This window comes from Cryptomeria japonica, chromosome 3 (assembly GCF_030272615.1).
Source record: "Cryptomeria japonica chromosome 3, Sugi_1.0, whole genome shotgun sequence".
Taxonomy (NCBI): Eukaryota; Viridiplantae; Streptophyta; class Pinopsida; order Cupressales; family Cupressaceae; genus Cryptomeria; species Cryptomeria japonica.
The window spans coordinates 572528497-572541524 of NC_081407.1; the positions used below are offsets into that span (position 1 = coordinate 572528497).

The 13028-nt window shown below is 38.3% G+C and overlaps 1 protein-coding gene across 3 annotated transcripts in view; it reads right to left on the reverse strand.

The window, feature by feature from the left end:
* The window catches only part of LOC131075679 (anthranilate synthase beta subunit 1, chloroplastic), a 116300-nt gene extending 106292 nt beyond the window's left edge, over positions 1-10008 (reverse strand). Inside the window, exons 1-2 of one of the 3 annotated variants that reach the window (XM_058012531.2) lie at positions 9738-10007; positions 9398-9579 (exon numbers count right to left, since the gene is read on the reverse strand). In XM_058012531.2, coding sequence (XP_057868514.1) covers positions 9398-9579; positions 9738-9852 — 297 coding nt within the window. In that variant the 5' untranslated portion in view covers positions 9853-10007. Of the gene's footprint in view, positions 1-9397; positions 9580-9737 lie in introns of all 3 variants that reach the window. The other 2 variants (XM_058012532.2, XM_058012533.2) reach the window with 2 other exon arrangements.
* Positions 10009-13028: the final 3020 nt, after the last annotated feature.

Genomic DNA, 13028 nt, shown 5'->3' on the forward strand with positions numbered 1-13028 from the left:
CTTCTTCTTACCCCAAGCATGAGTGATAGCTATGAGAAATGATAAGCAGAATAGAGAAAAATAGAATGGCAATGGTAATGATGAATGGAAGACTGCAGATAGGGATTTCGTCCTATCTATAAGCTCCTCCCAGGTTTGTGTCTAATGAGAAGCTTGCATTCATTTAATGCATGTATTGACTGCATTATTCGATGCCATTCCTTGCAACATGCTCTAATATATACAAGCTCCTTCTAATGTCAGCCTAGGAATAACGCCCCAATGTTGGCTAGAGAAAAAACGACATTATAATCTATTTAATAATTATATTTATTTATTTAACACTTTATTCGATTATTAAACAAACACCAAAAAATGAAAGAGCCAACCTAGATCCTAATCAAGGAAATCAAAGTCCACCCATCCCAAATGTTGCTTGTCCTCAAGCAACTTCAAACTTGAATGTCCAGCTTCCACACCTTCCCATGCTGCATCTTCAACGTCCTCATTGGAGATTACCTCTATATAGTGTATCTATCCCATTCCAAACACCTATGACCAGGTTGCCATGATACTCTGCATGTGAAACAGAGCTTTTTCCTTCACAATTTGTTCTTAGATACCTCCATTTGGTTGGCTTAGGTGGTGGTGGGCTTTTCAGGAAAGATTTCTTTGAATGTATAGGAGATGCTTGTTCAATCTGTCCTTAGTCACTAAATCTTCAAAACTTAAAGACTTTTGATGGCATCTTGTAATGAGCTTGGATCAAATGCCCTAACTACCCCTTTAAGGGGCTCAGTTAGGCTTTCCACAAAGAAGACTATAAGCCTCTTTTCTGACACATCGAAAATCATTATTGCAAGCCTTTGAGATCTTGTTGCATAATGCTCTACCTTACCCTCTTGCTTCCGCTGTGCTAACTCTCTAGAATGAATTTTCGGATCCTTCCTATCGAACCTTCCTATCATCCTTTGGCTAAATTCCTCCAACGTGGTGATTGAATCATGCGCTTGTATTACCATGCCATGGTACCACCATTCATGAGCCACTCCTTCGAGATGCAAGGTGGAAAATTTGAGAGCCTCTTTTTCAAGCATTGGGTTCGATGAGATATCTGTATCTAATTTTTGCAACCAAGCCATTGTTGAGGAATTGCCAGCATCGTCAAAAGTCGGAGTAGTGATTTTTCCCAAACGGTGTTGAATGTCCTTCCTCTCTTCATACCTTCTCCCTCCATGCCCAATTGCTTTCTTCACTTCATAGAAGTCCCTGAAGGTCAAATCACTACATACGATAGGGTTTAAGGCATGATATGCATCATGAAATCTTGTAATGTCTTTCTCCAAATCATGTTGTTCTTCTCCAACACCTACTACTGCTTCTTTGTCTAGAAATTTAGCCCTAAAGGTTATTGTATTTACTAAATCTTTCCCACCACTAACTGAAACTTTTTCTCCACCAAAATTGCTACCTTCAACACCATTTTCAACGGACCTATCAGCACTTAGTTGCTAGCTCATTCCTCTTAAAAATTGAACCATCTCCCTCATGGCATCCCTCACACTGGTATGGATCTCACTAATCTCCGTAATGAATTATTGGGGATTTGCTTCATCTCTGTCACCCACTGCCTTCTTCTTTTCTCTTTCCTTGCTTGTATCTCTGTCATTTGATCCCTATCATTCATCAATCCACAACCTGGCAAAGTGCCAAGTTCTGATACCATTGAAATATCTTTCAAATTTATATGCATAGTTACTAAAAACTTTAACACATAAATTCATCAGAACAATAGGAACAAAATTTTAATCATAGGCAGGAGACCATGATATTAACCAAAGTTTAAAAACTCGGACTCGCCACGGACTCGGCAAACCAAAAATTTGGACTCGGACTCGGACTCGTGAAAGACTCGGCAAGGACTCGACAAGGACTCGGCAAAAAAAAAAACCGTATTTTTACAAAAAAACATAAAGAAATTAATGCATTTAGAGAACATAAGAGCCATAATTGAAACATTACACATGTCACATACTCATAGTTTCAAACTTTCAACTCTAAAATGTATAATACCAAGATTTCTTCAATGCTAATTATGCTGTTATATGGAGCCTAATCAGACTCGGAGATTAAATTTTCCCTACTTCCATCGGCGCAGTTTCCCCCTATATTTTTCGACGGGGATTTGGGAGCAGCACCCCCAAGTTGGGGTCAAGGGGCATCGCCCCTTGCAGGGTCAAGGGGCAGCACCCCTTGCGAAAATACTTTTATTATTTTATAAAGGCGTCGGGTGTTATTTTTCTTTTATTTTTCACTCCCTCAGTTATGCCAAATGAAGGCAAAAAAAAATTTTAAAAACACAATTTTAAAGCTTGCATGACTTTTTTTCTGGGTTGCGCGAGTCCATCTGAAAGACTCGCGAGTCCGTGCAAAAGACTTGCGAGTCTTTCAGATGGACTCGCCAGGACTCGCCTCACGAGTCCTTGGCGAGTCGACTCGTGGCTCCCATGGACTCACGAGTCCGTGGCGAGTCCACGAGTTTTAGAACTATGATATTAACAACTCAATAATGAGGATGAATAGATAACAGACTGCGGTTCAATGTTTCTTCACAGACTCCTTATAAATCAGACATTCTAAGAAAGACAATTTACATATAATTAAGATTACATAGGCTATGACTTAAGAACGACACTACGAATATACACACCAGATTACACTATGAATCCCCAATATGATTAACACTATGCAAGGAGCCCAATCCAGAGTTCTAGTGCAAGCTAATTTTCCTAGTTAGATCACAATCCACCTACAGCTGTTGTGACTGTCTCTCGAACTCCTCCAGACACATCTATAATATATCACTGCATCTCCTCCCTTGCTGTATAAGCTGGCTTGCTATGTTGTAAGACAAAAGCAAGGACAATCGATTTCCCCTCTGCCTGTAGAAGCTCATCCCTTCTTCTCACCCCAGGCACGAGCAATTGCTGTGAGGGCACCCTGGTCTGAAGATGTTTGTGACTGATAGAGAGGGGCAGGAAAGCAGTCAGGAGGTCCTTAAATTGATTGATTCAGGCTATTGCATCAATATAATTCTCAAGTTGTTATGCAAATCAGTTTCTTTTATCTTTCTTTGTGACAAGAATTTTGCTTGCAGGTGATTTTTAAGAGCTAGGGGTTTCAACCATCAACTCCAATAAGCACCAAATTTGAAGGAGAAAAACCAGCGTTCCACGGCGACGCGTCCCCCCCCTTTTTGGGCGCGTCCCCCCGTCAGGGACGTCTCGGGGACGGGGGGACGGGGACACGACGTCCCCCGCCGTCCCGCCACCGCCACCCAATCGCTGCCGGGACGTGGAGATGTCTCCCCGTCTCCACGTCTCCCAGGGAGACGTGGAGACGTCTCCTCGGAGACGTCTGGGCGTCTCCTTGGGAGACGCCCAGGCATCTCCCGCGTCCCCACACCTAAACAAACTAAAAAAGCCACATTTTAAAAAACATGTGCCTTTTGGGGGGATTAAGGGGTAACCCTAATTGGACGTGGGCCCCACCCAACCCCCCAAAACAACACAAAAGCATGTTTTTTTTAGATTTAACTCTCATTTTGGTAAACTGATTTTTTTTCCAGCAAGCTAAAGAGGAGGAAAAACTTGAAGAAGACTGATTGAAGGGGTGAGAAAAGCTGATTGCAAGTGTGATAGGAGCTAGAAGAAGCAAGAAGAAGAGGAAGAAGAAGATTCTTCTACATTTTGGAGAGATTTTTCAAGCACAAGGTAGGGTTTTTCAACTTTTTCTTGTTTTTTTTTTGTTTTTTTTTTGTTTTTTTTTTTAATATTTTCTGATTTTCATTGTTCTATGTCATTTTTGGATTTTTTTTCCCTATTCATCTCAAGACTCAAAATGAGATTTGATGTTGAATCTTGAGGGCAAAATAACATCAAATCTCATTTTGAGATGAATAGGAAAAAAATTTAAAAATATATTGTTAAACTAGGCTGATTTTATTTTTATTTTAATTTTTTATTTTGTGAAATGCAGTGTCAATTTCACAATGAGCTCCAAGGCATGAGTGAAGATGACATGGAAATCCATTCTCATAGTGAGAATGATTCAGAATATGAACCTGAAAATGAGGGAGGTGACCATGGGGCTGATCCTGGAGCCCAATCTAGCTCTATGGCAAGTGCACCAGCTAGTACAGGTTGCCCTTCAGAGTTGTTGGCACCATATGCTAGGGGTCATTTTGATCCTAAGTCTCCTCTAAAATAGTTTGCTTCACGAATATCAGTACAAGGCACTGCATCACATTCAAGTGGGGGAACAAGGAAGTGGAAGTGCAATATTTGTGACACAGAATGGTTCGGTAGCATTAGTAGGGTGAATGCACACTTTCTGTTTTGGAGAGGAAAAGGCGTGAAACATTGTAAGTTTTTGGAGGAAGCCAAAAATATACAGTACAGAATTGAGTTTAACAGGATTTGGGGGGTTCCAGATGACACAAATATTTCAATGCCTACTACTTTGTCTGCTAGGGCAGCACTTCATACTTCTCATGCTTCGCAGACGGGAGGAATGATGTTTGGATCTCCATCCACTTCCACTTCTACTGCCGCCAGGGCTGGGAAACGTAAGTTGCAGACAGCACAGAGCAACCCCATTACTGATATGTTTAATGTGCAGCTGAGAGATGAGATAGATGAATCCATTGGCAAGTTCTTCTTTGCCAATGGCATTCCATTTCATGTTACACGGTCTCCTTATTATAGGGAGATGATGGCTATGGTGGCCAAGGGAGGACCATCTTATGTGCCACCAGGGGAGACGAAAATGAGGACCTCGATCTTGGATAAAAGCTATTCCAAGATCAATATTTTGATGGAGAAGATGAAGGCATGTTGGGTGGCATCGGGGTGCAGCATAGTTATGGATGGGTGGACGAACATTAGCCATCGTCCACTCATCAACGTCATGGTCACATGTGCAAAGGGCCCATACTTCCTTAGAGCAGTTGATTGTACAGGGCATCATAAAGATGCTGATTTCCAGGTTCAGGTCCTCGGGGAGGCTATTTAGGAGGTTGGGCCACAAAATGTGGTCCAAGTAGTGACAGATGCAGCCCATGTGTGTAGAGCAGCAGGGAGACTCATTGAGGCAGCCTATAGACACATTTGGTGGACCCCATGTTGTGTGCATGCCATGAACAATGCACTCAAGGACATGGGGAAGGTAGACTGGATTAGAGGAGTGTTCACCGATGCGAGAGATGTGCAGATGTTTATCTACAACCACCACACTTCACATGCACTCTTCAGGACCTTCGCGAAGAAGGAGTTCTTGAAACCAGTTGAGACTAGATATGCATCCTATTTCATTCTCTTGGAGAGAATGATTGAGTTGCAAGAGGCATTGCAACTCATGGTTATGACTAATGAGTGGAATAGGTGGGCTGAGGCCAAGAAAGAGCAAGGGAGAAGGGTGAAGGAGATAGTGAAGAGTGATGTGTTTTGGACTGATGCGAAATACATTGTCTCTATCATTTCTCCAGTATTCCAGGTGATCAAATATGGGGATGGGGATGCGCCTAACCTTGGAGAGGTGTATGAGTGCATTGACTCTATGCTTGACCAGATGAGGGCTGTTGTGCAAGTGAAGGACCCCTCTTTAGCATTCTACAATGAGCAAATCCAGCCTATCATTCAGCGTAGATGGGACAAGTTGAACACTCCTTTGCATATGGCTGCCTTTGCCTTGAATTCTAAGTGGTACAAGGCTAGACCAGGTAGACTAACACCGATTCAGGGTGATAAGGTGAAGGCAGGTTTCTTTAGGTGCATAGAGAAGATGCTTGATTCCAGAGATGCCGGCACAATGCGCACTGAGTGGGGAAGATTTGCCACTCTTAGAGGTTATTCAGATGCGGCAAAGATGGATATAGACAACATGGCACAGGAGGACCCACTTTTATGGTGGAATTGTCATGGCCCGAAATCTTTGACCACCACTCTAGCCATCCGTCTGCTATCCCAGATTTCCAGTTCTTCAGCTGCTGAGAGGAACTGGTCTACATATAGCTTCATCCACTATCTTAAGAGGAATAGACTTACCTCTAAGAGAGCAGAGAAGCTTGTGGCTGTACACAGTGCTTTGTGTCTCATTGACCGCAAAACACTCATGTACAAGGAGAGTCCAGCGGCATGATGGGATGTAGAGCCAGAGGAGCCTTCACAGATTGATGAGGATGATCCTACCACTTCAGATGCAGGGCTAGTTGGTGTGAGCTTGAGGGACCTTGATCCTCAGGAGTCCAGCAGTTCCAGTGAGGAGGAGTTCGCAGATGATTAGAGGCCTCCATTAGCTACAGTTTGAGTTTTCAGTTTTGTCATTTTGTATTTGACTCTAGTCTCTTTTGTAATGCTATTGCTACACGTATTTGTATTTGGCTACTCATTGTAATGATGAATCATGTAATCATCTTTATTATTATAGACTTTGCAATGGCATCAGATATTCGTATTTTCGTTTTCCTTTTTCGATATTCATATGATAGAAATGAGAAATCTCCAATTTGACAATTTCATTTGTCAAATTTTATTTACTTTTAGCAATTAGTTACGTATCACTAATCTAAGTAATCTTGGTATTTCCTATAGTTTCATTTGAAATCTAATTCTTATACTGTTATACTGTTATACATCTTTTCAAAACTAGTTTTTCAAGTACTATATGTATATGTATAAGTATATGAGCACCACCACCCCGCCACCCCCCCCGCCGCCGTCCCCCCCGCCACCCCCCCGCCGCCGTCCCCCCCGCCGTCCCCAAATTTAGACCCTTGATCCCCCCGTCCCGGAGACGCGTCCCCGCGTCCCCCCACCCCCGATGCCCGTGGAACACTAAGAAAAACCAATGAATCCCAGCTCTGAGACCAGTTATACAGTTGCTGGTTTACATCATTCCCAGCCACCAACTATCATCCTTAGTGTTACATCAGTCACATAAGGTGTTGTTCCAGTTATCAGAAGCTTATATCAGTCATATAAGATATTGTTCTAGCATTTTGGAAGGTTACATCAGCCATATAAGGTGCTACACCAGTCATCATAAGGTTATAACAATCATATAAGATGCTGATCCAGCATTCTAAAAGGTTACATCAGTCATATAAGGTGTTGTACCAGTCATCAAAAGGTTATACCAGCCTATAAGGTGTTATTCCAACATTCTAGAAGGTTAGATCAATTATACAAGGTGCTGTCCCAGTTAACAAAAGGTTATATCAGGCACTAATAGTGCTGTACCTAGCTTTAGGAGCATTAGTAAATCATTTTGAGTGCCTTATTAGTGGCCATATGCACAAGATCCATCATTGTTCATTTCTGAGTTGATTTGGTAAAGTGGTAATTTTGAATATTCATTTTCCAGCTAGCATACAACATTGTCATCATTTTTCCCATCTTGCAATTAAATAAGATCAATGTTGTCGCTGTTGTCACATTGATTTCTAATCAGATTTGAGTTTGATTAGAAGTTAAATATTTCAAATTTTAAGGTTTTTAAATAAATTTCCAACTTAGTAATTGCAATCAGCATTTGTATTACAAGTTTTAGTTGTTGTTCTAATAGCGTGTGTTCTAGAAAAATACAAACATACAAAAAATCAAAAAATAACAAAAATTATAAAAAGGGAATATTACAGTGGTATTAGAGTTAATATTCTTACCAGCTTCTGGATCAATTTGTGATATAGATCTATACAAGAGAGTGATAGGGAAATCAGATATCAGCAAAGAGAAAAGGAAAGAGGAAACCACGGATAATATGAGTGAAGAGGCAAACCTTCAGGAAATCATCAGCCATGAAAATAGGAAGTTGACCAAAGAATTTCAGTCTTCCATGAGAGAGTCCATGGTAGAAATAGCTCAGATTTTGAGGGGAACGAATCAACAATGGAATGCTACAAAGCCAAATCAGAATATGGCTGAAGGAAGCAACTAAGCTAATGATAGAATCTCAATTAATCCCCTTTTGAGGGCATTCCCAGCCAAATTTGTGCAAAGGGAAGAAAAAGATCTATTTGAAGAAGATCAACAACTACCACTGAGACAGAAAGATGAGATGGAAAAGTTTCACGTAGAGTACAGTGTTAAGCCCTATAATCCACCTTAACATGTCTATTATTGAGTATTATGAGATGAAAACAAGGAATGGGCACAGACGGGGACTGAGATATCATCATGAGTAGCCCCGAAAGGACATACAACATCAATTAGGGAAGATCACTATATCTACTTATAATGGATCGCATAATTGCTCATCTAAGGCATGTTTGCAAACGTTGCAAAACATAAATACTACCAGGCCAATACAGAAATTTTGCGCATCAGCAAATAACCAACCAGTGATCAATCCCACACTTAACCTTTTCCAGCCAAGGTTCTTATTAGAAGAACCACCTATGATTGAAAGGCGGAGCCAACCAGTAGATGACATCACCATTTGTTATGATGAGTCTAAGACTCTCGACACTGATATTAAGGAAATGTTATCTTTTGAAGCTTTTTGCAACATGGGAATGAGATCCCCATCCAAGACAAGATTTCAACAAAACCAGACCCACAAGGATCTCCAAATGTATAGGAAAGAATTGATGGAACAAAAGAAAGAACAGCCAAATGCAGAGCCACAAGGTATCATTGAGAAAAAACAGAAAGGAATCGGCATGCAAGTTGGAGGTAAAGTTTTTTTGATTGTGGATGTTTTATTGACTTCTAGATTGGAACTAAACTTGGAACTAGATAGTATAATATTTCAGCTGAGTAAAGGGCATCTAAAGTGAAGCTTTGGAACCGTGTCGGGAGATTTATTGTAAAATGGTTGAAAGCAAGTTTTCTTCTGAGATGGTTTTACTGCTCTGATTGACTTCTGAAAAGTTTAAATTGTGAAATACAAGAGACTGTACTAAAATACATCTCTGGGCTTGTAAGAATCCAGGTTAAATGATTTTTATTCTTGACCATGCTAAGTAGTATTCTTATTTGGAAGGGCAAGGAACCCAATTTTACATCCCGCTGACCAACTATTTGAAATGCCTTAAAACAATCAAACCCCAAGATTTCCTTCTAGAGGCATTGACAGTTTTCCTGAGAGGCTCGACTGTTTTCCTGCAAGGCTTTACCCTTCTTAAGAGTGGATCTTCTACGTCAACTTCTTGTAATTTTTCGGCTCCTTGAAGTAGCATAAGATTTTTTTTTAAAAGAACAGGTAAGTGCTACTCAGGGTAGGATTGACCTATATGGTCTAACGTGAACTGCAAAAGAAGCAAGTAGATCATTATAAATTATATATTTCATTCCTTGTGAAGAATGGTGTCATGTACCCAAGAACAAAAATCTGAAAAAGAAAGTGTATGGATACTAACCTGGCAAAGATTGTAGGTGAAACTGTCATAGTTGTCAATGACCAAAATAGACCTTCCAACATTCCCATGTATTGGTAAGTCTGTGAGTGTCTTGGAATCTTCAGTCATTGTGGCTTGTACGGGCTGAACACAACTCATTCTGAAAGAAATTCGAGAGGATTTATTTGGGCGTCCCGGTAATCCTAATATACATAAGGTAATGAATGAACCATTAAAAAAAAAAATGCATTACATGAAACCAATATAAGAAAAATGGAATGAAAGACCAAAACAAATTATGATCATGCAGTGTATGATTAAAAATGATAAGGCGGCAAGGAAGACGTGGATTGTTGCATACCTGTACGAGAAAAGCTTTGAGAGTGTCTGAAATTAATCAGTCTGTTGTGACATACTTCAAATTGATTGGTGTATAGCTTTTGTACCGCGGAACCAGTTGAGATTGCAGCTGCCATTATAGTATGCACCAGAAATTTCTAAGACTTGTACACTATCAAATAAGACTGAGGAGGAGTTACCTTATCGTTCTGAGAATCATGTTATTTTGGGCTCCGAGTATACCAACGTTCGTTTGTAACGAATTCTACGAATTTGACAAAAATTCCGAATTGAACTTTCAAAGCCCTTGACTTTTATAGTTAAATATTCATACTTTTACGAATATTTTATTAAAAAGTTCGTAGTAACATATTAGTGCGCTTGAGAAACTTTAATAATCGTTATTATTATTAATTAAAAACTTCGTGGAAGATTAAAGATGAATATTCAAAGTTTTGAGAGGTAATTTTGAGACTTCATGGGAAATCACAAACGACGCGAAAATTTTTATTTGAATCACATAATACCAACAATGAGGTTAAGTTATAGGTCTTATATGAAAGTCTAAAACTCTATAAGAAAAAGAACATAAAAACCATAAACATAAAAAGAGCTTCAATAATTTACATTAATACAATAATAATTAGAAATTGAAAAAGATGGTCAATTTAATTTACCTCATTTTGAATAGCTTATATTTTTCTATCAAACACATTTTCTAAAATCTAATATGGTTGTGGACCTCCAAGCAAATCACAATATGAAGCACAGATGAGACATAATGTCAAATCATATTGATAATTGGGAAGATCTTTATAGGATTTTAGATGTGGATAGGCATGTAGCTTTTGAATGGAAGGGGGATTAGAAGGACTTGTGATCCCAAGATGATCTCTCATAATCTAATGTTTTGAGGAAGAAATCTTTTAGGTTCTCACACAATGGCTTAAGTAGAATGGTGAAGATCTTATTTGTGGTAAGCATTGGTAAATAGCATACAACATTAAGGATCTATATTATTGGGAAATAATGTGAGCATCTGGACATACTCCTTACAAAACAAATGGGTAGAATTTTAATATTGTCGTCCCTCTAATTAAAGATGCTATCAAAGTCACAATAGACATTAAAAAAAAAATTGATGTAGGACATGTCCACTATAACATCATAATGGAAGAATAGAAGAATTCCTCATCACAATAGTGAACATTTTGGATAGGAAAATGTATAGTAAATTGGTTGCCAATAAAAAAAATTAAATCTCATAACACAATGAGGTTTTTGTTGCTATTTCCAACTACAATGAAGCTCAACAAGGTGAGAAATTAGGGGGGGTTTCAATAGAGAAACCTTACAAAAAAATGTAGAGATAAGAGAATGCTTTGAATGTTCATGATGGGCCTCATGACATGCAAGCTCAAGGAATATAGAAGATTCATGACTACCACCATATCCTGCTTTCCTTAAACAGAGGGAGAGGCTTCAAAAGCTGAAGGATGGGTTTTTGTTTATTATGCACAATAATAATTAGATGAAATAGAATTGTAACATTCTATAACTCATCAATTTGAGCATTTTTTCTTTGATCTATTTTTCAAAAGGAGTTGCTCACTTGACAACTTATGTTTTAATATATATATATATATATATATATATATATATATATATATATATATGTGTGTGTGTGTGTGTGTGTGTGTGTGTGTGTGTGTGTGTGTGTGTGTGTGTGTGTGTGTACAAATATATATGTGTGTGTGTGTACGCGCATATACATATACATATACATACATAATATATATATATATATGTGTGTGTGTGTGTGTGTGCGCGCGCGCGCATATACATATACATATACATTTGCATGTGTGTGTGTGTGTGTATGTATATGCATATGCATATGCGTATACGAACACGTACATGTATATACATATACATATATGTGTGTGTACATACATACATACATACATACATGCATATATGTATATATACATATATGTATGTATATATGTACACACACATATATGTGTATGTATAGATATGTACACACACATATATATGTATGTATGTATGTATGTATGTATTTATATGTATATGTATATACATGTGTATGTTTATATGTATATACACACATACATACATTTATGTATGTATGTATATGTGTGTGTATGTATGTATGTATGTATGTATATATATGATTATATGTATATTTATACACATGTGGGTGTATATGTGTGTGTGTGTGTGTGTGTGTGTGTGTGTGTGTCTAATATATGTATATATGTGTGTATGTATGTGTGTGTGTGTGTGTGTTGGCAACATTGCAACAAACTGAGAGGGAGGGGTAGGGGGTGAATCAGTTTGCACCAAAAACTACAACAACGTAAACCACAAAATAGATATGATAATTAACAGTTAAAGCATTAATCAACACCACATCAATAACACACATAACACCAAGATATTTGATGTGGAAAACCCGGTTAAGGGAAAAACCATGGTGGGAACCTACCCAAAATGAGATAATACCCTGTTAGGAGTAAATGTGAATATCATGTTGGCAATGGGAATGCACATGCATTCAAGCACACTACCTAGAGCTCATTGCTCAAAATAAGAAACCCAAAAAGGCTACAACCTTAAGGGAAGGCTCACTACCTTACAGGAAGTCTCATTGACTTACAAAAACATTCAAACTATAATCCAAATCATATGAACTGTGAAAATAGCATCTCCATATGCTTGAGTACAGTTATGTTTAAGCTCATTATCAAATCTTCTCTGCAACACACTTCTTCGCATAACTTCGTGTATCATGCTTAAAATTCATCATTGCTAAATAGGAAATAATGAAAATCACGAATTCCTTAACTATTCAAGCAATCCCAAACATAAATCAATTAAATAGATGCATAATTGAAATAATTTAAACAATATAAAACTCTTTATTTTGCATCATAGCTTCCATTGTTCTTCTCATCTTTGTGGTATGGTGGCTCTCAGATATTGCATTGGTAACCTGCAATTGACACAAAGATTCAAAGTTCGTGATTGTTGAAATTAGAGAATTGATCCTGAATTTATAGAATTTTGGGTGAGATTGAATGAGAGGTGGAACAAAATGATTAAGAGGTGGAACTCATATGAGCTTACATGTTGATTGATAGTTGAACTGTTGATTTGGAGGTGGAACTCAATTAATTGAATAGATAAATGAGTTAACTGGTTGAGAAAAAATTTGATTGAAATATTAAAAAGAATGATTAGAGGAGAATTAAAGAATGATGATGCAATTAATCAATTAATATAATTGAAG